Source organism: Monodelphis domestica, chromosome 2 (assembly GCF_027887165.1).
Source record: "Monodelphis domestica isolate mMonDom1 chromosome 2, mMonDom1.pri, whole genome shotgun sequence".
In the NCBI taxonomy this organism is placed as follows: Eukaryota; Metazoa; Chordata; class Mammalia; order Didelphimorphia; family Didelphidae; genus Monodelphis; species Monodelphis domestica.
In genome coordinates, this window is record NC_077228.1 from 530,193,768 (window position 1) to 530,220,894 (window position 27,127).

A 27,127-nucleotide genomic window follows, 5' to 3' on the forward strand; every position below is an offset into this window, starting at 1 on the left:
CTGATTCTCAGGGACAATGAGGAGGGGTTGCGGAAGGGGATCTCTTCTTGAACTGGCTTCCCTGGACACAGACAGAGAGAGACGGGCCAGAGCCTCCTTCAAGCTGTTGCCTCGGTCTCCTCCCCACGTGGCAGCTGGTGTCTTCCCACAAAATGGACAGTTTCACAGGAAATGGAGAAGACCTCTGTGAATTGTTGCAGAGTAAGGGAAGTGGGTAGAGCTGGGGAAATAATGTATACAGTGAAACATTAGAGAAAAGCAGCCTTGAAAGACTTCGGAACTGCTCCCTGCACTGATCAGCTCTGAGTCCAAAAGAATGAAGATGAAATCTGCCACCCACCTCTGACAGAGGGACGGGATGATCTCAACATGCAGAAGGGGGCCCATTTTCAGCCCCGGGCCCTTCGGAACTTTGCTTTGCTGGGGCTGAGGGCTTTCTGTTTCTTTCCTTTAAAAAACAACAACAAACCAAGTAAAAGGCTCAGGGAAGGGTGGGAACAGATCAAAGGAAACAAATCCAAAGGAAGGAAGGGAATGAACTGGGAATGAGGGGAGCATGCCGGGGGTCCCTCAGGAAAAGGTGCTCTGGGTCAGGCCTCACCAAACAGGAGGCACTCATCTTTTACTGAGCTTGACCTGGAAGTCTTTCCAACTTGTTGGACCTGCCAGACTCCATGGAGCTCCATGAAGGAGTTTACAAGAACTCAGGGGATCCTTCAAGCAATGGGAAAGGGAAAGGCACTAAGGAAAAGACAGCAGGATCATGGCAAAAAAACCAAAACAAAAACCCTGAATCTGGAGACAGAAGAGCTGAATTCAAAACCCAGCTCTACTGCTTATTGTTTGTGAGACCTTGGGCAAGTACTTCACCTCTACGGCCTCGGTTTCTTCATCTGTAAAACGAGGAGGTTGGACTTGGACACTTCCAGTACTAGGACTTGTGATCCTCTGAAGGATTAATGAACTTTTAATTGACAGGCTTAATTAATGAAGCTTCTTAATTGCCAAAGCCTTCAAGTGACTCAATCTTATAAAATCTCAATTCCATGCCAGACTCTGCCCTCGTTGGCTCTCCCCTCTGGTACTGGCCTCGCAGAATCACCACTGGTTGGGCTTTTGCTGAGTGAGCAGCTGGAGGGGAGCCGGATTCCAGGGGCCCCACATTGGAGTGTTTCTGTTCTAGGGGAGATCGAGACTGTCGCTTTGAGCCCAGGCAAAGAAGGTTGAGTATCTCTGGCGTCGGCACTGTGCTAGGAAACGGAATGACAGATTCAACCTGAGCTCGACTCCCTGGTCGGGTATGCTGGAAGGAGGGCGTGTTTATGGTGATGCGAGCAGGCAGCATTTCTCTGGTGGACTTGGGGAATAATATCTCATTTTACATTCATGGAAACTCACAGAGGCAGGCGCTCTCTCATCCCCATTTTACACACGGGGGCACTGAGGCACATGGGCTGGGACTTGCCCAGAGTCCGGCTGGCTGACTCCAGGCACAGGGCTGGCTGCCCTGTTTAAGTCTTATTGCAGAGGAGAAGAACAATGCTTCAGCTGGGTCTGAAACCATCCTCTGCTCCCTGCTCCTCTGGGAGCTGACGCAAAGATCTGTGTCTAGAACACTGTTTATAAAGTAAAGGTCTCGGGTTCTTCATCGAGAGATCATCTAGTTTCCTTTTCACTCAAGAACCAGAGAACTCGGTAGCTATGGCCTGAGGGATTCAATTCATCCATCAACAAGTCAATCAACCAACCTTTATTAAGAGTCTCAGAGGTGTCCAGAGGCAGCAAAAGAGCTCGATGGCCTCCCACCTAAGTTCTGAGTCTCTGAAGGACTTTAGAATCCCATCCACATTCTTGTATTAAGCAATCACCCAAGAACCCTGATCCAAGACTGGTGTGTCTCCAGGGCAGGAGAAGGGTCTCCATGGAAGCCATCGGGTCCTCTTCCATTTAGTTGGATTGCTTTGATCCTGGGGTGAGGGATGAAGGAAGGACGAGAAAGAAGGAGGGGTAGAGCATGGCGCCCCTTTATGTGGGCATCACCTGCTAAAGGGGCAGGAAGAGCAAGTTCGAGGAAGCAGTAGGTTTGACAGAAGCGATTTCTGAGTGGGGCAATCTACAATGATCTGGGCACCCCCCAAACAGTCCGGTACAGAGAGATGAAGCTGAGGAACAGAGGAACCCCCCGGTGCCCCTCCCACCCCCACAGTTTGAGAATTCGAGAGTGTGAAGCTTCCACACCATGGGAGGGAGGCACCTGATCCCTTGGGAAGAGGTGGGACCCTGCAAGCTCCAACTCGTTCCTGTTGAGTAGGACCAGGACAATGGCTACGGGGCCATGTGGTGCCTAAACTTTCAGCTGAGTGAATCCGGGAAGGAAAAGGAGAGAAGGAAAGTGGAGAGTTGGGAATGGGACAGATTTCATGGAGAAGTGAATGCCTGCTAGTGGTAAAAAGGGTGGCCTGGCGAGAGAGACTAGAAGTGAAACACCCATTAAGAGGCTGTTGTGGTGGGGCAGCTGGGTGGCTCAGTGGGTTGAGAGCCAGGCCTAGAGGCAGGAGGTCCTGAGTTCAAATGTGGCCTCAGACACTTCCTGGCTGTGTGATCTTGGGCAAGTCATTTAACCCACCTTGCTCAGTCCTTGTCACTCTTCTGCATTGGTACCAATACATAGTATTGATTCTAAGATGGAGGGTTAGGGTTTAAAAAAGAGGCTGTTGCCTCATGAGGTTAGAGACAGGACTGGTTGGCTTTCCTCTCTCTGTCTCTCTCCATGGAAGTGGGGTTCTTCTGGATGTGGCTGCTCGCTGTGGCTCGAGAGAAATGGGGAGTTGGATCACAACTCTGGAAAACTTACGGGTAAATTGGTGATTCCGTGTAATTGCTAGAAATCAATTTTGCAATGTTTAAAAAGAGAAATGGGGAAGGGGCCTGGAGCCATAATCCCCAGATAACGCTGGCTCTCTGAAGGGTCAAGGGAGCGGGCGAGCGGTGCTCCTTAATCAGGGTGAGGCCATCTCTGCCTGTGCCAGGCTAAGCTCCTGCTGGGGGGCAAGGGTGTGGGCACAGCTTCTGTGACCAAATGGAAATGACTCGACTCCACCAAGCAGAACCCCCCGAGGCTTTTCCTCATGTGCGTAGCTTGCACAGGGCCTTGGACATAAAAGAAGGAGAGAGAGGAAGGAGGCTTCGTGTGCTTCTAGAGGGGACAGGAAGGACAGAAGAGGAGGGAAAAGGGAAGACGAAGTAAGACGGGAAAAGAGACAAGAATGGGATGGAATGGAGGCAGGGAGAAGAAGAGAGGAAAATAGAGAAGACATCAGGGAAATTTAAGAAAAGACTATATGTAGAAAAGAGGAGAAGGTAGGAGAGAAATAGAGAGCGGGGAGGAGGAGAGACTAGAAAGGAAGGGGGCCGAGAAAGGACTGAGGAAGGAGAACAGGAGCGAGGAGAAGTGATGGAATGCAACTGAGGGAAGCAGAGGATACAGAGAACAGAAGAAAGGAGAGGCAAACAATTGGCTAAAGCCCAAAAGGACAATCGAAGGGAAAGAACAGAGTTGAGGGGAAGGGAAGAAGAGAGAGCGGAGAGAGAGGTCTTGGGCATGCGAAGCTGAGCCAAAGTGATTAGTCACATGTTTTCCCTGGCCACTGGTTTGGCCATTCTGGCCACCTCATTCCTACTTCTAAGGATGCTTGCCTTCTTCCTGGCTCGAACCCAGTTTCCTCCTGGTCCGTGCCCACTGCCCATCCTTGGAAATCTGTTGCAGTTGCGTTTCCAGCTTCACCCAGAGAAGCTCAGCCAGGTAGGGTTTCCTCGGTGACCCTGCAACCCTTTAACGCTGCAGGTGACCAGAACGTCCAACATTGGTTTGCCCTGTTCCTTCCCCACACGGGACAGAGAATGGGAGAGGAAAGGGGGAAGCCAAGAAGGGGAACCCAAGGGAAGGGCTCACCTTCCTCTCGACTCTCATCCTTGGAGTTCCAGGCTGGGCAGGAGCAACCTGGGACGGTACTTGTTGGCTTCTGCTGCCCAGCCTAATGAACTTGAGTCGATACAGAAGATGCTCATGAGCGTATTACTTGTACATCGATATCTGCTAAAAATAATTAGCCATTGGCTGCCTGCGATACTCACGAAGCTTGTCTGGAAAGATGGCGCATCCCATCTCGGAGGCTGGTTCCCATCCCACCCGAGGCCCAGCCCTCTGCTACTGCTTGTTCTCCCCTAGCGAGTCTCTCCTGGAGCGTGTTATCCCACCCTCCTGCCTGTGAGGCTTCCGCTGGGAAGGAGAAACTGGAGTGTTTGCCTTCCAGTGTCCGAAGAGTTGCCCTTCCCGTAGAAGAGGGATTCGACTTGCTCTTAGCTTGCAAAGGGTAGAACAAGAGCCTTGGCTGGGAATTGTAAAGAGGAGAATTTAGGACTGGTGTAAGGGAAAATGTCCTCATAATTAGAAATGTCCAAGCAAAGGCCGGCTGGCTGGCCCTTTGTCTGGATCTAGAGTTGGAAGAGAACTCCAGAGCCACTTTACAGATACGGAAACTGAGGCCCAGGGAGACTATAACTTGCCCAAAGTCACAGGGGTACTAGACACTAGAAGTAGGATTTGAGTCAATTCTCTTTTCTTTGTACAACCTTGACTGTTTGTGTATCCTGAAGAGGGACTCCTGGGAGAGATTCCTAGTCACTTAGAAGTTGCCTTGAAGGTCCCCTCCAGGTCTGAGCTCCTCTCAGAAGTTGTCTAACCTTGGGCAAAGCTGCCATCTCATAGGGATGTGACTTGGTGGCAAAAGTATAACCCCCACCACAACCAGAGGAGAAGGAGGTGGCCCAATCTCCCTGTTCTACATAGCCAAACCCTTGAGACTCCAATCTGCTCATTTTGTAAAAGGGGAAACTGAGGCCAAAAGGGGAAGTGATTTGTCCGGTCATGAGCTAAGTAGCACAGCTAGGTGATTCTACCGGACAACACAGTCATGTCTTCCCTCTGCAGCTGACCAGGAAATATGGAAGCATCTTTACTGTGTGGCTGGGGTCCACCCCAGTGGTAGTACTCAATGGTTTCCAGGCAGTGAAGGACGCCTTGGTCACTCATTCAGAGGACTTTGCCGATCGGCCAGTTACTCCCCTCTTTGAGGACCTCTTCGGTGACAAAGGTAAGGCTCTCCTTGGGTCCAGCAGTGGCACGGCACAGAGGTCCCTGGGAAGACCTGACGAGAAGGGTCTGGGATGTTGGAGGTGACAAGGAGGTGGGGCTATGCCTAGCACTTGTGCCCTACATGAGTTGCCAAGGAAACTCCCTTGCTGAACCTTCTTCAGCCTCTGTCTATGCCTTTTCTCTAGCTCCATTCTGAGAGGAGTGAGGGAGAAACCCAGGAGAAAACAGAAATGGGGAGGCCCAGGAGTATTAGACTGAACCAGTGCTGGAGCACTGGAGCATCTCAATGAATGCAGGGAATGAATTTCAAAAGCATGCTTCCTCGGTGCCAAGCACCGTGCCAAAAGGAAAAGCAAGAGAGTTCCTCAAAAAACATTTATTGTCTTAAGGGGCAGCTAGGTGGCTGAGTGGATGGAGAGCTAGACCTGGAGGCAGGAGGTCCCGGCTTCAAATGTGGCCTCAGATACCTCCTAGCTGTGTGACCTTGGGCAAGTCACTTAACCTCCATTGCCTTGCCCTTACTGCTCTTCTGTTTGTAGCTAATACTTAGCATCCTCTCTAAGACAGAAAGTAAAGGTTTAAAAAAAAGAAACCTCTATTCTCTGGAGGGGGGAGCAGCACATAAAAGGGATTGGTGGCCAGGGAAGGATGTCTTGGTTTGAGAAATGAGCAGGATAGTGAGTGTAGCCATAGGGCAATAGGTGGACACACTTTTCAATAGCATTGGAAGTACTGATTGGATAATAGTTGCAGAACTGGTTGGGACTGGGAAGAGGATAAATGCATGGCAGCATGGAAAATGGCAAGGAGATAGCACTTGCTAATTAGGACCGCAGCTAATTGAGACCCAGGAGAGCACTTTCAGATCTGAAGGGGTTAAGTCTCCCAGCCTGTAGAGTGAATGGCAAGAAGATGGCAGTCGTAGAATGAGGATCCCTGTTGGCCACTCTAATATCAGTATTGGACAACAGGTGCAGTAACAGCGTCAAAAACACCATCTTTGGGGGACAGCTGGGTAGCTCAGTGGATGGAGAGCCAGGCCTAGAGATAGATGAGAGGTCCTGGGCTCAAATTTAGCCTCAGACACTTCCCAGCTGTGTGACCCTGGGCAAGTCACTTAACCCCCATTGCCTAGCCTCGACCACTCTTCTGCCTTGGAGCCAGTACACAGTAAGGGTTTAAAAAAAACACCATCTTTGTCTGGGTGAGCTCTCCCATCCCATAGTGCTGAAGTCCTGGGAATGTAGGCACTGGTCCTAACATGGCAGAGATAGAATGGCTTCCACTGAACCTTCTTCCTTTTTTGTTGGGATCAGGGATCATCTCGACCAGTGGTCATGCCTGGCAACAACAGAGACGTTTTGGCCTCATCACCCTACGTGCTCTGGGAATGGGCAAGAAAGTCCTGGAGCAGCGACTGCAGGAGGAGGCTCAGTACCTGGTGGAGATCTTTCACAGACAGAATGGTAGGAAATGGGAAGTTGAGGCTGAAGTAGAGAGCAATGATAGGAGCTGACAGAAAGTGCTGTGAGGTTTACAGAGTGGTTTTTACAGACCTCCCACCATAACCCTGAGAATCCAGGAATTTGACTTTCTTCCCAGATCAAGGATTTCAACATTTTAAATCAGGGAATTCCTGAGGAAATCAGCTTTACCAGTGCAATGAGTGTCTACTCTGAGCTTATCCTCTTGGAGAGTCACAAAGAGGATAAATGACTTATCCAGGGACATAGAGTCAGCAGGTAGTACAATGGACACTTGACCTCCAACCCTTCTTGATTCTAAGGCCAGTTCTCCATCCATGTTATGATGCTTCTCTGTGGTTTTACAGATAAGGAAACTGAGACCCAAAGAGGCTAAGCTACTTGTCCATAGTCATACAGCTTGTTAGCTCTTTTCTGATTCCAAATTTCCTTTTTGCTACCATATTACCTTTTCAACATGCAACTTGGGTGTGTGTGTGTGTGTGTGTGTGATGAGTTGGTAGATGGTTGGTAACAGCTCTTGTAGTTACAAATCAAGATTGGGCTGGGTCAGTCCAAAGGGGGGGGGTGGGAGGAAAAGGGAGAAAAGCAGGAACAAGGACAGGAGGGAAGGGAAAGAAAGGAAAGGGGAGAGGAGAGGAGGGAAAGAGAAGTCATTATCCCCTTTCTGATCAGCCTGGGGTACTCTGTCGGTAGAGCTAGGACTTCTACTGCCTCTGGTTTTTATGTCCTTATCCTGAGCCTTCTCCTTTCTCTCCCAAAGGCACATCCTTTGACCCCCACGTCCCCATTGTCAGGGCAGCAGCCAATGTGATTTGCGCTCTAGTGTTTGGCCATCGTTTCCCCCATGGGGATCCCTTCTTCCAAGAGCTGATGAAAGCCATTGACTTTGGGCTGGCCTTTGTCAACACCATCTGGCGCAGGGTAAGCTGGGATTGGGCGGGATCATGCGGCCATTCAGCCATTCAATGATTTCAATGCCTTCTTGGGTAATGATCTGAGAAATATCCCGTGGAGAGCTGGTCTCCTTAGTTAATACCTATCTGTTGAGGCTCAGCGGAAAGAAAGCCACGTAACATCTAAGCAGGCAGAGAGAAAAGAGTGGGCAAGAGAGGGCAAATCCTTTTCCCCAGTAGCTTTTTCCTAGTAGGCCACCTACACAACGTCCCCCCTTGTAGTGGAAGGAGGGGGTGCGGTTCATTGTTGACTGGGCTTGGTGGGAAGCTGAGGGCACTGGCATGGAGGGTGCAGGGAGTCAGGGCAGCCCTGGAATCTGGCTACAATTAAAAATCTCAACATCCCAGGCCTGGAAAGGATCACAGAGGTCAGTTATTCCAACGCCCTGGCCTGGGCCACTCGCTATAAGAGAGGCTTGCCCATGTCAGATCCCTACGCCTCATAGCTTGTCTCAAGGTGGAGATGCATGGCTCACAGTGGGCATGTAGAGAATGAGCCGATGCCTGGGTCCCCTCTGAGGACAAGAGGTTTAGCACAGGGCAGAGACAGACAGACAGAGAGAGACAGACAGACAGAGAGATAGAGAGAAAGAGACAGAGAGAGAGAGAGACAGACAGACAGAGACAGAGAGATAGAGAGAAAGACAGAGACAAAGAGATAGAGACAGACAGACAGACAGAGACAGAGAGATAGAGAGAAAGACAGAGACAAAGAGATAGAGAGAGACAGACAGACAGACAGAGACAGAGAGATAGAGAGAAAGACAGAGACAAAGAGACAGAGAGAGTGAGAGAGAGACAGAGACAGAGAGAGAGACAGAGAGACAGAGAGAGAGAGACAGAGAGAGAGAGAGAGAGAGAGAGAGAGAGAGAGAGAGAGAGAGAGAGAGAGAGACAGACAGAGACAGAGACAGAGACAGAGACAGAGACAGAGACAGAGACAGAGACAGAGACAGAGTCTTTGGGACAGGCACCCTCTTCTCCAGTGCCTGAGAGGGAAACTGGACTAGAAGTCTGTCTGTCTGTCCTGTGAAATAGATCTGATCTAGGAGTGTGCTCTGAACAAAAGCCCATCCTTTGACTACTGTAAGCCCTTAGCTCATATTCACCAGCATGGCCCCTTTCCACCAAATGTCATTTACAAAAGGTTCTGCAAAAAAGTGGACAAAACACAGAACTTGGAGTCGGGAAGATCTGAGTTCAAATCTGGACTGCTCTATGATCCTGGGTGAGTCACTTAACCTCAATATGCTTCAGTTTTCTCATCTATAAAATGGTGATAATAATAGCCCTGCCTGCCCGGTGTGTTATTAATATAAACAGGGATAATATTTGTAAATCTGTAAATAGTAACCTTTGAAAGACTTAAAGCATTATTGGAAATGTTTATTGTAAAAATTCACCAATAGTGACTGCGAGTAAACCCATTTATCTCAGCAAACTAGCAAACAGAAAACAGGGAAGTTACATAAACTGGAATGTCTCCCCAAATAAACAATTGTCAATGCGACCTTTAGAGGGGAGGTAGATGGGATCTCGGTTTAACCAAGAGAACGAGCCTGATCTCATCCAAAGGAAATTCTCTCTCAGAAGTCTCTGTGGAGGCTAGAAATCAGGGCCACATAGAGGAGGCGGCTTTTCTAGAAGTCTGAGGTTTTCCATTCTTCTTTCCCAAAGAATGATAGAACCACACACATGTCTCTCTTCCCAGAAGTACTGCAGCAATTTCACATGTTCTGTAGGTAGTCAGTATCAAGTGGAGCTCAGCATCCTCTTCACCATTCCACCTTTTATCTTAGTATCAAAACTAAGAGCAATAAGGGCTAGGAAATGGGAGATAAGTGACTTGCCCAGGGTCACATGGCTAGGAAGTGTCTGAATCCACATTTGAACCCAGGACCTCCCATTTCTAGACCTGGCTCTCTATCTAGTGAGCCACCTTGTTTCTCCTAGCACTTGGTCTTTTGAATAAAACTTTAGAATTTTACGTTTATCTCAGTTAAATTTTATCTTCTTAGTTTTAGGCCAGTATTCCAACTGAGATATTTTTGAATCTCAATTTTGTTATTCAGTTTGTTAGCTCTCCCCCCTGACTTTGAATGATCTTGATAAGAATATTAGCAACTCCTTTTTAACCAGTTTGTTGCTTTAAAAAAACCCAACATGTTGTTGTCGAGTCATTTTCCATTCTGTCCAATTCTGTGACCCTATTTGGAGTCTTCTTAGCAAAAATACCAGAGTGGATTGCTGTTTCCTTCTCCAGCTCATTTTACAGATGAAGAAACTGAAGCAAACAGGGTAAAGTGACTTGCTCAGGGTCACACTGCTAATAAGTGCCTGAGGCTAGATTTGAACTCATGAAGATGAATCTTCCTGATGATAATCCCAAAGTTCCATCCACTTCGAACCTACCTGCTCCTCAGCCATCCCCCCAAAAGCAGTGGTTTGTGCATGGCCCCTGCACAAGAATGATATGCAAATTTATGAAGTATTCTACACTGTTAGAGCAAAAGGTATACCTCTAAATGCTTACACAATAAAATAGAGAAAAGTCAGATCAATGAATTGGGTATGCAGCTAAAAAAACTAGAAAAAGAACAAAATAAAAATCTCCAATTAAACATCAGATTGGAAATTCTAAAAATCAAAGGAGAGAGCAGTAAACCTGAAAGTAAGAAAACCATTGAACTAATAAATAAGAGAAGGAACTGGCTTAAAGACCAATCAAATGGAGAAACCATTGGTTAATTTGATTAAAAAGCAGTGGTCTATGCTAACAGCCCACCACCAAGAATAAACCTCTGAGACTCTCTACTTAGAGACTTCCCTCCATATTGATACTGTTTTGTTCACTACCTCTCTGTGAGTCTGATGATGAACCCAACGAGCTGTGTTAGGTAGCCCGTGTCGCTCACGGTTGACACTGTTTGGCTTGCTACCTCTCTGTGAGTCTGATGATGAACCCAACGAGCTGTGTTAGGTAGCTCGTGTTGCTCATGGTTGACACTGTTTGGCTTGCTACCTCTCTGTGAGTCTGATGATGAACCCAACGAGCTGTGTTAGGTAGCCCGTGTCGCTCACGGTTGACACTGTTTTGTTCACTACCTCTCTGTGAGTCTGATGATGAACCCAACGAGCTGTGTTAGGTAGCTCGTGTTGCTCATGGTTGACACTGTTTGGCTTGCTACCTCTCTGTGAGTCTGATGATGAACCCAACGAGCTGTGTTAGGTAGCCCGTGTCGCTCACGGTTGACACTGTTTTGTTCACTACCTCTCTGTGAGTCTGATGATGAACCCAACGAGCTGTGTTAGGTAGCCCGTGTCGCTCATGGTTGACACTGTTTGGCTCGCTACCTCTCTGTGAGTCTGATGATGAACCCAACGAGCTGTGTTAGGTAGCCCGCGTTGCTCATGGTTGACACTGTTTGGCTTGCTACCTCTCTGTGAGTCTGATGATGAACCCAACGAGCTGTGTTAGGTAGCCCGTGTCGCTCATGGTTGACACTGTTTGGCTCGCTACCTCTCTGTGAGTCTGATGATGAACCCAACGAGCTGTGTTAGGTAGCCTGCGTTGCTCATGGTTGACACTGTTTGGCTCGCTACCTCTCTGTGAGTCTGATGATGAACCCAACGAGCTGTGTTAGGTAGCCCGTGTCGCTCACGGTTGACACTGTTTTGTTCACTACCTCTCTGTGAGTCTGATGATGAACCCAACGAGCTGTGTTAGGTAGCCCGTGTCGCTCATGGTTGACACTGTTTGGCTCGCTACCTCTCTGTGAGTCTGATGATGAACCCAACGAGCTGTGTTAGGTAGCCCGCGTTGCTCATGGTTGACACTGTTTGGCTTGCTACCTCTCTGTGAGTCTGATGATGAACCCAACGAGCTGTGTTAGGTAGCCCGTGTCGCTCATGGTTGACACTGTTTGGCTCGCTACCTCTCTGTGAGTCTGATGATGAACCCAACGAGCTGTGTTAGGTAGCCTGCGTTGCTCATGGTTGACACTGTTTGGCTCGCTACCTCTCTGTGAGTCTGATGATGAACCCAACGAGCTGTGTTAGGTAGCCCGTGTCGCTCACGTCTTGTGGCAAGAGTCAAGATCTACAAGCCTCTTGCCAGTCAGTCGATGCTGGGCAAGCACAGTGCTAGTATAGCTTCAGAATTAAGAGCCCTGCTAAACTGATGGCATCATTTGGGTCTGCACCATTCCACTAACCCAAGAAGGTTCCAAAGTGTTTCTTTCCACGGGAAGGAGCTGCTCCACGTAATGTCTCACCTCTCCAATCCCGGGGAAGGGAAGCTAAGTTTCAGATCATATTTGAATCAATTCATTCAAGCTGACAAGCCCCCATTGAGGATCTCCCTTGTGGTAGGCACTGGACTAGATAGATGCAAAAGGTCCCATGGGACATGTGAAAACCAGAAGCTTCTGTTTGATACAAACATGGAGACACATAATCAGAGATAGGAAAATGCACTAATCAACACAGGAAGGGATCAAGAGAGGCTTCCTGTAAGAGGTGGCCCCTGAGCTGATGCCTCAAGGCAGCTAATGATTCTAAAGTGAAAGGTGAGGAAGAAGTGCTTTACAAGGGACAGGAACAGGGGCACAGAGGTGGGCTATGTAATAGCGAGGCCAGAGGGCAGTGAGGAGGACAAGAAATATAGAGTGAAGGAAGGGACGTAATATCAAATACATCTGGGAAGATGGTCCAGAACCAGCCTTTGAGGGGCTTCAAAAGCTAAGTTGAGGATTTGGCATTTTAATATTCAGACGACAGAAGGAAGCCGTGGAAAACTGAGCTGGAAGTGGCATGGCATGCTTGTGCTTTAGGAAGATGACTTGTAGCAGATGGATCAGGCAGGGGAGAAACTGGAAGTAGGGATAACTTGGAGGAGATGGTCATGTGTATCTACTAATTATTCTCCCTAGCCCCTATCAGTCATGTGATACACTCTCTTCCCATTGGAAAGGGTCACAAATGGACTGATCGCACCTTTGGGGGATTGAAGGAGGACCCTAAGCTTTGGGCAGTGTTTGTGTCTCCAACACGGATTGTGACTTTCGAGTGCCACTGACGTGCCTGATGCTGCCAAAAAGTAATTTAACCACCAGGAGGTGCTGTTGACTAGTTTCCGGATTTTGTTCAGGAATAAGGACCAATGACTCTGGAACTAACATACCTCTCCCTGGCTGGCCCTGGCCAACACTAGGGGTCCCTCCGGGATGGGCAAAATGCAAAACTTTCTTTGGCTTTCAGGGAGTTGGCAGCTTTTCCTTCCTAATTCATACCTTTTTGTGGGTGGCCATGTTCATCTCTTAGTCAAAAGGTTTCATCTCTTGAGTTTTATCCAGATTTTTGGACCAATACTTTGTCTCACTGGGTTTTTAGAAAACTCCTGTTGGGGGGCAGCTGGGTGGCTCAGTGGATTGAGAGCCAGGCCTGGAGAAGGGAGGTCCTAGGTTCAAATCTGGCCTCAGAATCTTCCCAGCTGTGTTACCCTGGGCAAGTCACTTAACCCCCATTGCTTAGCCCTTACCTCTCTTCTGCCTTGGAACCAATACACAGTATTGATTCCAAGATGGAAGGTGAGGGTTTAGGAAAAAAAAAGGCAAAAGGAAACTCCAGTCAGTGTTACATTCCTGCTGCATTTCAACTGCTCTGAAATACAGATAGTATATAGCTTTAAAAAAATTCATACTTTCTGTCTTAGACTCAATATCATGTATTGATTACAAGGCAGAAAAACAGTAAGGGCTAGGCAATGGTGGTGAAGTGACTTGCCCAGGGTCACACAGTCAGAAAGTGTCTGAGGTCAGATTTGAACCCAGAACTTCCCATCTCTAAGCCTGGCTTTCAATCCACTGAGCCACCCAGCTGCCACCTATATAGCTCTTTTTAATATCAATATTAAATGAATAAAACCAAATACGTTAAGGCAACCAGCACTGACCAGCATAATCCTTCCTAGATTAAGTAGACTGAAAATAGGAGCTAAAAAGGCACAGTCCAGGCGCTCAGATTCCACCCTCCCCCTTTGGGTTCAGATGAGCCCAAACCCCAGAGTTCAAAGAACCATCATCCACGTGTTCAGTCAAAGCTTCCCTTCTTGATTGTACAGAGAGGGAAAGGCGTGAGACCCTTCCACGCTTCCATGGTTGGCCATTTATCAATGACCCTGGTTGGATACTGCTCTGCCTTCTGACACACCTTCAAGGCACCGACCTCCCATCATGCCCTCCGCCATTCCCTCTTGGCTCTGAATGAATGCCCTGCTTGCTCCCCAGGACCCACTTATGTCCAAAGCCTCCTATCTCAGGACTTGTCCAAAGAACCTTATTTCAGCACTTTGTGCTCAGAGATTCTTGTGCCATGGCCCCAAAGTCTTATCTCAATGATTATCTGGAGGGCAAGACCCAGGCGGGTTCAGTCATGATTGCCATTATTGCCTCCCTCTTTCTCCTTTCACCTTCCTAAACGTTCCTGTCATCCCAGGTCCAGCAGTACTTCCAGGTCCCTCCTTGTCCAGGGAAGCATCCTCTGGACTTGGCATCTCACCCTCTAACACCAGTGATAGGTCACACTTTCATTGGTATTTTCTGATTTTACAAAGTGTTTTCCTCACACCAATCCTGCAGGGTAGGTTGGCTGGCATAATTAGACCCATTTAACAGATAAGAACACCGAGGCTCAGTATAATCAAGTGACTTGCCCAAGGTCATTGGCTAGTTAGTAATGGAACCAGCATCTCAATTCAAAGCCCAGGAACTCAATATCCTACTCTTTTGATGTGAATTTCTCTGTCCTCTTTCTAGTCTTCCTTCCACTCATTTTGCACTTGCAGACTCATTAGTTGTCCTCTTCATTTATCCTTTTTTCAGATAGGACACAGAAAAAGAGACGTCTACAACTAGAGCTGTAACAGAATGTGAGGTCTGGGCCCAAGAGACATGGTATAGAATGTCAGTGGCTCCCATGTGCCCAGAACAGAAATTGTCAGTCGCCATCTTCTCTATAATCCCCATCCCAAGCCTTGTACACAAATGGCCTCTGGAGATGTTTGCTAAACTGAGTTCAGTTCTGGGACCCAGGGGAGAAGCGACCTGAGGGGGGACAATAAGAAGCCCCCCCCAGGAGGGGAAGCCACAGAATCCCTTGCCTTCAGGCCTGAGCCCCTATTCCCAAGGTTTGGGGTGTTTCTGTTGTTCCTGAGAAGGGGCCCAGGGATAGGGACTCTGTCCTAAGCCAACGCTGGGGATTGTGGGAACTTCTGGAAACTCTTGGCTTCTCCTGATTGGTTCCAATGAGTCGAATGACTCCGACAAACTCTTACGTTAAATGTGCGTCTTTTTATCCAGCTGTATGATGCCTTTCCATGGCTCCTGCGCCAGCTCCCTGGACCTCACCGAAAGATCTTTAGGTATCAGGAGATTGTGAAGAGTCTCATCTGCCAGGAGATTGAGCGCCACAAGCAAAGGGCGCCCGAGGACTTAGAGGACTTTATCAGCTGCTACTTGGCTCAGATCACCAAGGTAAAAGATTTGCCAGGAGTCTGGGGCTGCCTTCTAGATCCGGCTCTCTTAGGCACCCATGATGAGCCTGGGAGCCCCGCCTTTCCGAGAAGTCCATCTGCCCCATGTTCTCTGGTCCTTAGGAGGGCTCTCGGAGCTCCTTGGGCTCCTCAAAGGGGCCATCTGGCTCCTTTGCTTTCTTTGACTTCTCCCCATAGACTTGAGCTAGCAGTACGGTGTCAGGCGCCATGGATGCCAGAACCGAGAACTTCCTGGGGATTCTAAGAGAACCGGAATCTAATTCTGCCTGACGTTCATCTCTCACAGAGAAAGGATGACCCTGCCTCAACCTTTGATGAAGAGAATTTGATCCAAGTCATCATTGACCTGTTCCTCGGGGGCACTGAAACAACTGCCACCACCCTGCGCTGGGCATTACTCTACATGATCCACCATAGGGACGTCCAAGGTGAGGGCATCCTGGGAGGCGGGAGCTACCCTCAGGCCAGGAGGAGCCAAAGGAAAGCTTTCTCCAAGCCTTGGGCAGAGACATCACCCCAGGGCTGGTAGTTGCAGATGGACAGATTCATGGTCCAGGATACGCAGCTTATCAGACCCTTCCAGGGAAGCTGAGGCTATGGCTTTTGCTCCTCTGTTTTTCCCTTCTCTGTCCTCTCAAGTGAAAGCATGAGGCTGGGAGACAGCAAACCTGGCTGTCACTCACCTAGAGAGAGATCTAGTGTGATTCAGTGCAGAGTCAGCGGACCTGGATTAAAATTTGATCTCTGGAGACAGGTAGGTGGTTTAGTGGATTGAGAAATAGGCCTAGAGGTGGGAAGTCCTGGGTTCAAATCTGACTTCAGACACTTCTCAGCTGTGTGTCCCTGGGCAAGTCTCTTAACCCTGCTTGCCTGATCCTTACTGCTCTTCTGGTATTGATTCTAAGATGAAAGGTAAGGGTTTAAAAAAAAAGAAAGAAATTCTCTCTCTGTCACTACTCAGAACTGTGTGATCCTCAATAAACTACTTCCTCTCTGCTTTCTGATTTCCCATCCATAAAATGAGGAAATATTCATTGCATTAGCTTCCTCATAGGCTTGTTATCTTTGTAACTAGGGACTGAAAAGTTCATTTTTATTGTATTTTTTTAAACCCTTACCTCCGTCTTAGAGTCCATACTGTGTATTGGCTCCAAGGCAGAAGAGGGGTGAGGGCTAGGCAATGGGGGTGAAATGACTTGCCCAGGGTCACACAGAGGGGAAGTGTCTGAGGCCAGGTTTGAATCTATGACCTCTCTTCTCTAGGCCTGACTCTCAATTCACTGAGTCATCCAGCTGCCCCCTGAAAGGTTTATTTTTATTTGAGGAATCAACCAGCTTTGATGACTTTGGCTAGGTTTCTTTGCTTCTCTAGAATTCAGTTTTTTCACCTATAGAATGGGGCAATCATATCTGTATTACCCATCTCAGGGTCATTGTGAGGAAAGTGCTGTATAAAGGTGAGTCGCTATTTATAAAGAAACTAACTAGTTGTGTGGATGACTTTGAGTTGGGTGTCCTCATTTTTGTAGTGAGAGGTTTCATCGAATTATCTTAGCATTGACTTATTCTAGAAGGGCCAAGGGGATTGCAGAGGTTAGGTGCCTGCCCTGCCCAGATCCACTGCATTTGACCCTTTCTCCAGGGTCAGGGAGCGATCCTGCTGAGGAAGGAATGAGTCATGCAATTTCATGGTCCATTTTCAAAGAAGAAAACTCCAGGGTCGCTTCTGAGGTCATTTTGGAAGAAAAAGAAACTGGGATTTAAAAAAGAAAGGAAAGGCTGATGAGAGAACACAAGAAGAATCTGTTAAATTTAATTGTGGTTGAGACTGAAATATATTTAATAGTGGTTGCCAGGGATTTAATTTCTAAATCCCAAAATGAATTACTAAAGTAAAATGTAATTTATGGTAGTTTTATTAACAATAGAGGGAAGATATTAAGGAATGAGAGAGAGAGAGAGAGAGAGAGAGAGAGAGAGAGAGAGAGAGAGAGAGAGAGAGAGAATTCTGGCTTCCTCTGAGCCAGGTAGAAATTCTAAGGCCCTAATCAGGGGGAAAAAAGTCTTACGACGGAGGTTTACACCTCTGAGAAAGGCAGGGTTACTAAGTCAGCTTTTACACTCATCATGGTGATTGTCTAAAAGGAAATCAGTCTGAGGTCTCGTGCATGAGTTCCTCCAGGGGTCCAGTTCCACAGCCAAGTCCAAGTGTCTGTCTTCCAGTCTCTCCTCTGAGTGAGAGTTCTTCGATCTAACTCAAATCGAATATATCTTTTTCTGGCCTCTGGTCCTCTTTTAAAGATCTTTTTCTCTTGTGTCACCTCCCCTAAATTTCACATCTACCAATCACAGCAGATGCTCCTCTCCAGGACTGCCCACTCTTTAGTTCACACCTTCTTTGATTAGATTATACCTTTTTTGGTTACTTAACACATTTTTTTGGTTAGTTCACCTTTTGTAGTTAGTTAACACCTTTTTGTAGTTAAAATGAATAGATCTACTTCAAATACTGAGTTACCACCTTTTGGGATTAAAATCTAAAAATAGATTGTGGATTACAATTAGATCTTCCCAATGAAGGAAGAGCTAAGGACCTTCATTGTTACAATAAGGGGATTACAATTTAATCTTTACAATAAGGGAAGAGCTAAGTATCTTCATTGTTACACTCAGGAGATAGCTAAATCCAGTCTTCACAAATCTCAAATATAGAACTCAGGTCTTGATTCGGGACCTTTTGGAGTGATTCTCTAATTATATCATTTCTTGAAGAGCTTTAGGGCTCATCTTGGAGTCCGAGAACCTCATTTTTAATGTCTAAGCCTGCATTTACTTCTTCCATCACCCTGGGCAAGCCTCTTTATCTCATTTCCTCATCTGAGTATAGAGCAGTCAGTCTTTTAGAGGATCTCTGATTTCCAGGGATACTGGTGCTGTTGTAAGAAGAGAGGACTTGAGCAGATGAGATGGGTTTGCAGGAAGATGTAGATGCAGAGAAAAGATTCTAGAATGTGGGAGTAAAAGGGTGAGCCAGTTAACTGAGGTTGGAGCTGGGGTCTTCTCTGGTTTGACCAGGAGGGACTGGCTGCTTTCCCTTGGTGTCTGTTTCTACCTTGTCTCTCCCATCCTACCTGCTTACCTGCTGGCTTGTTGTTATCTACTGAGCTTCCTGGTGCGATTCTGAACCATCTGGGCCATCTGTCTGTAAGATTAGGTCTGGGGTCCTTCTGGATCCTGTCCTGCCAAACTGCCAAACCCACCACCTCTATTCCCAACAAAAGTGGGGCTTGGGGTTGGTGTAGGTTTATCTATATTAGGGTCTGGGTTCTTTAGACAGATAGGTAAGGATCAGTGCAGTTCAAATCTGTGAAGACTCTCGGTGATGAGACATTTAGATGGGGGGGATTTAGTTGGCTGACATTAATTCAAGATTATCCAAACCCCCTTTCACCTTCCCTTGTTTAATAAATCCACCGTCCATCCCTGTTATATAGTGCTCTATGTTTGTTACCTCAGGACAGGCTCTGCTTGGACTGGGCCTGTCAGCCTGTCAACCCACAGTCGGCCTTCCCAAATCAGTTATCCTTCTGCTACTGGCCTATAATTAGACATCTAATCCACCCCCCCAACCCTCCTCCATGACAGCGTGCAGGGCAAAGAGCCCCAAATGCCCTCAGATCGACTTTGCAATCCATAATGTGCAGCTAATACAAGAGGTAATTAAGACAAATTCTGTCGAGCAGGAAGGGTGAGTGGATCATAGCTGTTGGAGGAGTCTGTGGGACAGAAGCCTGGCTTCCTGGCATTACTTGTGACTCTAGTGGACACTCTTCCCATTGACACAGAATTTGACTCCTCCATGCTTTAGTAAATCAATACGAATATTTGCTAGGCACATTGCCAGGTGCCAGAGATACAAAGACAGTCCTTGTCCTGCAGGAGCTGACATCTTTTTTTTCCCTTAAAAACCCTCCCCTTTGGTCTTGGAATCAATACTGTGGATTGGCTCCAAGGCAGAAGAGCAGTAAGGGCTAGGCAATGGGGGTCAAGTGACTTGCCCAGGGTCACACAGCTGGGAAGTGTCTGAGGCCATATTTGAACCCAGGACCTCCCGTCTCTGGGTCTGACTCTCAATCCACTGAGCTACCCAGCTGCCCCCAGGAGTTGACACCTTTTTGAATTACTTGAGCTCCAAACATCAAGATCTGGTGGCCACCCTTTCAGGGATCAGTATCTCTAGGCAGACCCATCTGGTCTGGTCCTTGGAGGGGAAAATGTATATTGGGGGTCCCAAAAGGTCTTGGTGCAGTTTGAAGCTACAATAGTTCCTGAGGGTCGGGATGGGGAGTGGTTGGTGATTGGTGATGGGGGAGGACATCTTGGGCCCCATCCAATACTGCCTTGTATTCTAGTTCATTGTGTGGTTGTCTCATCTCCCACTCCTAACTGGGTATGCTGAGAAAATGGGGACTTTGACTTTGTCTCTCCTCTCAGCTGAGAGCATCAGAAGGGATCAGGATATGATTAACTGGAATGACATGGTTGGACTCGGGTTGCTCTGAAGTAAATGCTTCTTCCCAGAAGAGAATCTCATCTCCTCTGGAGTGGCACGAGCTCTACAAGCATGAAATCCAAAAAGATTGGCACTCAAATGACACTGAACATCTCTCTGCAGGAAAAGTTCAGCAGGAATTGGACACAGTCCTGGGGCCATCCCGAGTGATCAGCTTTAAGGACCGAAAGCTCTTGCCTTATACCAATGCAGTTCTTCATGAAGTACAGCGGTTTTGTAGTGTCATCTCTGTGGGTGCCGTGCGCAAGTGTGGGACAGCCACCACTGTACAGGGATTCCCCATCCAGAAGGTACAAGGGCTGGCTCTGTCCATGGGAGCACTATTGGTCTAATCGTCCTTCTCACTCACCTCTACCCCATTCCAGTGACACAGAGCCCTATCAGAGCTGGCCATCTCCTCTCCATGAGGAGGTCCATGGTCTCTGGGGAGCTCTCTCTTCTCTCTCCATCAGCTCTAGCTGTTTCATTAAATATTGATGAAACATCCTAGATGTTTGAGGCAGATGTAGGGCCATGACTAGTAAGTAATTGGGGCTCAGCTCAAATTCCCTCTCTTATACTAGGTATCACCTGCTTCACCCTCCACCAGAGGCTAGGGTTCCTCTACCTACTTCTGTTTATTTTGTATAGATAACACCATGTAGGACACACATGTGTGTATGCTTTCACAGGGGTAGAAATCCAGACAAGGCTTTCAGAGTAACTCACAGTATAATATTAACTATTGGGGAACACTCAGTTTCCCGTTAGTCTTATCAGTGAAGGTGAACCTATGGCATGTGGACCAAAGATGGCACGCAGAGCCCTCTCTATGTGCACACCTGCCGTTGCTCACCAGAGTTTGTTACTAAAAATCCAGAGGGACTTGGGGCAGAGCTGCTTCCCTCCCCCCTTCACATTTCTCATCTTACCAGAAATGGGAGTGCTTCCTCTCTCCCCTGTCTGGGGTAAGGTGCTATGGGAGAAAGGGGGGGCAGTGGGGTGGTGGTTCACATGCTGTGGTGATGGGGCAGCATGAATGGCAACTTGTTGAGTCTGTGAAGAAGGTGATTCACAGGGTGGGGTTGGAAAGGAGCTAGGTTTGAGGGGAGCAGAGCTCACAGCATGGCCCATAGCTGGAGGGGAGCTGAGCGCTTAGACCACTCTCCTCCCCCTCTCCACATGCAACTCTGATCACCAGCCTCTCTGCCCAGCAGTCCACTGGGAATGCTTCCTTCCTCTCCTCCCTAGGGTAAGAGGTAGGGCAGGGGTGGGCAGCACTCCATCTCTAAAAGGTTCACCATCACTGGTCTATACCATACTGTGTATGTGTGTGTGTTCTGGTTGGGTTAAAAGCCAACTTTTCAGTAGGCTGAAGCATTTTCTCTGACCACTAGAGGACATTCCAAACCTGAGCTACTCTCTTGGCCTGAACAAGCACGAATATGATTATCATCAACAACAAAAGTATATTATGTTATATATGAGGTAATAATTTTATATAATGTATCAATATCATTGGAATATAATAGAAAATCTTTATAAGAGAACTTTAAGGTTTGCAAAGCCCTTTACTCTTATAAACTCATTTCATCTTCACAATAACCTTATGAGGTTGATACAGTTGTGGTCCTCATTTTACAGATAAGGAAACAGGCGCAGAGGAAGTAAGTGCTTTGCCCAGGGTCACACAGCAAGTGCCGAAATCAGGATTTGAACTTGGGTCCTCCTGACTCCTCCTATGTTATAGTCACTGGACCTCCTAGCTGCCTTACCTGGTTTTCTCTGTTTCCTGACACTGGCAACCAGTTTCTGTGGAAACAGAGCTGAGCCCTAGTCTGGGACATTAAATAGAATATTTAAGATGTCTAAAGTTTTATGATTATCTCCCAGCTCCCACCCCTTCAGCGAACTCTGTTCATTTCACTCTGTACCTGCTGATTTCAATAGCTTTATGTGCACAGACTAAAATGAAAACAGGCAGAAGTCTTCCCTCTGAGGGGAGATGACCATTGTGACCTGGCTTTCTTGCTCCCTGGATCTTCTATCTGGGCAAGGGAAGTGCTCATCTATTCTGGCTCACCTGAAGTTCAGGGGAGAGGAGCCTCTACCGCCCCCTCTAGTTTGATATTTCGGTTGTGGACGGGATTCGTGATGGGTCGCCATTCACGGTAGACTCAGGATTGTAGGCGATAATGATATCACCAAATAGCAAGCATTTTAGCAAGATGCCCATTTATTCCTTCATTCCCTGATGCTCTGGCATCCTCTTAATTTGAAAGTCCCTGATGGATGGCTCCACTGGATAGAGCTCATCTCTCAACCCTGGAGGTCCCAAAGAGAGGAAGAGAGACGGGGAGAAGTAGCAAAAGCACAATTAGGCTCTCTGAAATTGTGCTTTGTTGCAAAGGGATTAGTGAAACCCTAGGGACAATCTCATTGAGCAGCTAGGTAGCTCGGTGGATAGAGCACTGTGCTTGGAGTCAGGAAGACCTGAGTTCAAATTCAGTCTCAGATGTTTACTTAGCTATGTGACCCTGGGCAAGTCACTTAACCTTTGTTTGCCTTAATCGATTGGAAAAGGAAATGGCAAAGCACTCCAGTATCTTTGCCAAGAAAACCCCATGGACAACATTGGCACACAGTGGTCCACTGGGTTCCAGTCAGACGCCACTAAATAACATGGGACGCTCTCACTTCTTTTTAAAATGTTGTATTTATTTATTAATAGAATTTATCCTCAAGTGTCTCAGCCCCACATGTTCCGGGAGCCAGACAGGACCATACAAATTCAGTCTTCCATGTTTCCACCTTTCAGTTCACTCTCTGGAGGTAACATTCCCCATGTAGTCCTCCAGTATTCGTGCTGGAGCTGTGCATTCTGTCTTCTTTCCGAGTCTCTTATTGGTCTGATCATTGTTTCTTACTGCACAATCTCATTTCTAATGGAAGCTCTCAGATCTTGCTCTCTCCTGGTATCCTCTGAATTATTTCTGGGTTCCAAGAGGCTGAGAAAGGGAGGCCAAATTGTAGCCGGTATTGACTTAGCTTTAATTATGTTGCATCTCTCTGTAATGCCATTGAGGGCAGACTCCATTTCATTCTCGGCTCTCTCTGGCACACAGTAGGGGCATAATAAATGTTTGTTGAATTCAAGTTTCAAATGAATTTCAATTCAACTGAATTCAACCAAAATCAAATTGGCTTGGGAGTCAGAAAGCCTACCAGTGTGGTGTATGGTTTGACACAAGTTATTTCCCCTCCCTGGATTCAGCTTTTTCATCTAAAATGAGGAAGATTGGAAGAAATGATCTCTCCTGTCTTCTGGCTTCAAACCTTTGCTTTTAGTCTGTTTCCTCCTTCTCCTCCTCCTCCCTCTTCCTCTTCTTCCACCTCTTCTTTCTCTTCCCTCTTTCTCTTCTTCCTCCTCCCTCTTCCTCTTATTCCACCTCTTCTTCCTCTTCCCTCTTCCACTTCCTCCTCCTCCTCCCTCTTTCTCTTCTTCCACCTCTTCTTCCTCTGCCTCTTCCTCCCTCTTTCTCTTCTATCTCTTCTTCCTCTTCCCTCCCTCTTTCTCTTCTTCCACCTCTTCTTCCTCTTCCTCTTCCTCCCTCTTTTTCTTCTTCTACCTCTTCTTCCTCTTCTCTCTTCCTCTTCCTCCTCTTCCCTCTTCCTCTTCTTCCACCTCTTCTTCCTCTTCCCTCTTCTTCTTCCTCTTCCTCCTCTTCCCTCTTTCTCTTCTTTCACCTCTTCTTCCTCTTCCCTCTTCCTCTTCTTCCACCTTTTCTTCCTCTTCCCTCTTCCTCTTCTTCCTTCTTTTTAACCTTTCCCTTCCCTCTTAGAATCAATACTGTATATTGGTTACAAGACAGAAGAGTAGTAAAGGCTAGACAATGGGGGTAAGTGACTCACCCAGGATCATACATCTTGGGCATATCTGAGGTTAGATTTGAACCCAGGACCTCCCAATTCTAGGTCTGGTTCTCTAGCCACTGATCCCCTAGCTACCCCATTCTAGTCTGTTTTTACTGATCTTTCCCCAACCCCACTTGACCCTCATAGCAGCTAAACTCTTCCTTCCTTCTCTACAGGGTACCATCGTCTTACCTAACCTGGCCTCGGTGCTCTGTGACCCTGAACACTGGGAGACCCCGTGGCAATTCAACCCTGGGCACTTCTTGGATGGAGAAGGAAACTTCGTGATCCACGAGGCCTTCTTGCCCTTCTCTGCAGGTAACGCATGGCACCCAGAGCCCAGGTCCATGGCGGTTTGGGGGATGGACACCCTGACGTGTTTCTGCTTCAATTTCTCCTCCAGGTCATCGGGTGTGCTTGGGAGAGCTCCTGGCCAAGGTGGAGCTCTTCCTGGTGTTCGCAAATCTCCTTCGGGAGTTTCGGCTGCGAGCTCCGGCCGGGGCCTCCACCAATGAGCGAGATTACATCCTGTGGGGCACGAAGCAGCCCCGGCCCTACGACATCTGTGCCAGCCCTCGTCTGGGCCGCTTTCAAGGAGGCCCCAGGAAGGACCGGCTGGAAGCGGCTGAGATGCAAAGAGAAGGAGGCACAGACCAGTGAGTGCAGGGCCCTGGCCCCACCTGGGCAGCATCCCAGGCCGACCTGCACACAGCTGCCCCTCCTGGTCTGCCAGGCCTAAGCTTGCAGCTGCCAAACCTTCCTTTATCCTGGCCCTCCGGATGCCTTCTGGAAAAGCAGTAGGAGAGTTGGAATTGGCAGTGATTTGGGTTCTAATTCTGCTGCCTGGCTTTGACGAGATGGACTTGGAATGTGTTTTTTTTTTTAATTTCTGAACTTAAACACCAAAATAATGAGTAATTCCATACAAAGCCAAAGAGGATTTTATATAAGGCAGTGAATCTCCATTTTATGCTCCTTACTTTTTTCTCCATCTTGGATTATTGCTGCATTTTACTTAAAACTTTTGTTTATAAATCATCTAAAATTTTCCCCCAGGATATGATCAGGGAGGTAGACTCCAAACGATCCCCCAGTGCAAATATCAATAATATTGAAATAGGTCTTGATCAACGACACGTGGAAAACCCAGTGGAATTGTGTGTCGGCTACGGGAGAGAGTAGGGGGAGGGGAGGGAAAGAATATGATTCTTGTAACCATGGAAAAATATTCTAAATTAATTAATTTTTAAAAAAGAATAAAAATTAATAAAATAAAACAAAAGATAAAAAAATAAATAAAATTTCCCCCACATTCTTCCTCCTTCCCCATCCCAAAGAGCTATCCCCTCCCATATAACTAAGAATTGTAAAATGAAAATTAATATACAATAACTCCCAATATTATTTTTATAACATTTATTAATAATCACTAGAAGCAAAGGAATAAAAGGTAATTATCAAACAAAATTTAAAAACTACATGTTCAGTCTAATCTACCTGCTCAAAAGGCCCGCTCCATCAAAACCAGGATACAGGAAGGAAAGAGAGCTAGACATGGAACTCCATCCATTTTCTGGCTATGTCAGCATGTATGGACAGGAAGTAAGTGGGCTCCTGGGTAATATAGTTCAAAGGCACAAGATTTCCAATTACACAGAATCATTTTTTTCTCTTAAAGAAAAAGAAGAACAAGAAGGGGAAAAAGCAATCAGAAAACCACTCAACACATAAAAAATGTACAAATATAAGCAGGGTCCCATACCCACAGTAGATGGAGATGCCTTCTCATATCTTTTCTCTGGGCCATGCTTGTTCTTTGTAAATTTGTACTGCTCGCTTTTTAAAAAATACATAATAAATTGGATACATTACTTTCAAAACCGTTCTGCTTGTTTGTGCTTCTTTCTGACTCATCTTTTTTTTTTTAATGCTACAAAGTCTTTCTTTCTTTCTTTCTTTCTTTCTTTCTTTCTTTCTTTCTTTCTTTCTTTCTTTCTTTCTTTCTTTCTTTCTTTCTTTCTTTCTTTCTTTCTTTCTTTCTTCTTTCTTTCTTTCTTTCTTTCTTTCTTTCTTTCTTTCTTTATTTCTTTCTTTCTTTCTTTTCTTTCTTTCTTTCTTTTCTTTCTTTCTTTCTTTCTTTCTCTTTCTTTCTTTCCTATTACGATTGTGATTTCCTCTCTATCCCATCAAAAAAATGAAAGAGAAAAAAAAATCCTCATTACAAATAATCATAGTTCAGCAAAATCTAGCCACAGAGAGGCTCTACCCAAATGTGTCTCTTTTGGTACACTGAGTCAATCAGCCCTCTTTGAGGAGGTAGGTAACAATCTTTTTTGAATCTCATAACTACTTTATGAGGGAGGCAGAGTACAGACATTGTTATCCCAATTTTTATAGAGAACATGAGTGGACTGACTTTTGGGGCATGGAGCCATCTGAAGACACTGGCACCTATTAATGGTCCAAGTGACCACACAGAAACTTGGGTGGGGAGGGAGAGAGAAAGAGACAGACAGACAGACAGACAGACAGGCAGACAGGCAGACAGGCAGACAGACAGAGACAGAGATAGAGGAAGGGGGGGAGGGAGAGAGAGGAGAGAGTGTGTGTGTGTAGTGGGGGTGGATGTAGGAATGGAACCTATGATGATGAAAGATTTTTTAATTGGCTGCAGAACTAGAAGAACTGATGACTCAGGGATTGTGGAGTTGGCACTGTATGGGCATACAAAAGGGATGACACTCCTCTTCATCATTCTCTTTTTCTTAAGGGGTTTTGAGGAGTTAGGATTGTTTAAGCTGCTTCCAGGAGTTGAAAGGGAGGAGTGAGAACCCTGTCTCCTAGTCATGGCAGCTCTGAATGCATGGACTCTTCTCTCTTTCTTTCTGTTTATTTTTTTTCCTGATTATAGGTGAATTCGTATTCTGAGCTAGAAATGTTCAAATGACATTGTAAGTTTGGGAGACCCAGAGGTCCTATGAAAGGTCCTGCTATCAGAGCTGAATGGCAGTGGTAATAGTGGTTATGTTAGTGTCCTGACAGCAGGGAAAATGGCAGAAAAGGAGGAAGCTCGGCCAAAGACTGCATCAGTTAAAAACCACCACCACCAAACTCTTAGCTTCTGTCTTAGAATTAATAATGTGTATCAGCTCCAAGGCAGAAGAATGGTAAGGGCTAGGCAATGGGGATTATTTTTTTATTAAAAATTTTAAATTAAAATTTAATTTAAATCTTAAAAATTTTTTTTAATTAATTAAAGGACTTGACTCAGGTTCACATAGCTAAAGTGCTCAAGGACAGGTTTGAACCCAGGACCTCCTGTCTTTAGGCTTGGCTCTCAATTAATCGGGCCACCTGGCTGCTGCCAATCAGTTTTGGAAGGTGTGACTTTTAATGTCAGAGAGATGCATCAACTATGGATTCTATAAAGTCATTGATCCTTATAAGCTAGCATAGAGCTACACTGAAGGGGAACTACATGAAAAAGAAATGCTAAGACCAGACGTGGGACGT

General features: G+C 46.7%; 1 protein-coding gene across 1 annotated transcript; it reads left to right on the forward strand.

Annotated features, from left to right (window-relative positions):
- The first annotated feature begins 3,688 nt into the window (after positions 1-3,688).
- Positions 3,689-24,818, forward strand: LOC100022577 (cytochrome P450 2J2-like). Its single transcript, XM_056814780.1, has 9 exons — positions 3,689-3,802; positions 4,991-5,153; positions 6,472-6,621; positions 7,403-7,563; positions 14,954-15,127; positions 15,434-15,575; positions 19,823-20,010; positions 23,791-23,932; positions 24,018-24,818. The coding sequence occupies exons 1-9, from the start codon at positions 3,689-3,691 to the stop codon at positions 24,272-24,274; spliced, it is 1,491 nt and encodes a 496-aa protein (XP_056670758.1). The 3' UTR covers positions 24,275-24,818.
- Positions 24,819-27,127: the final 2,309 nt, after the last annotated feature.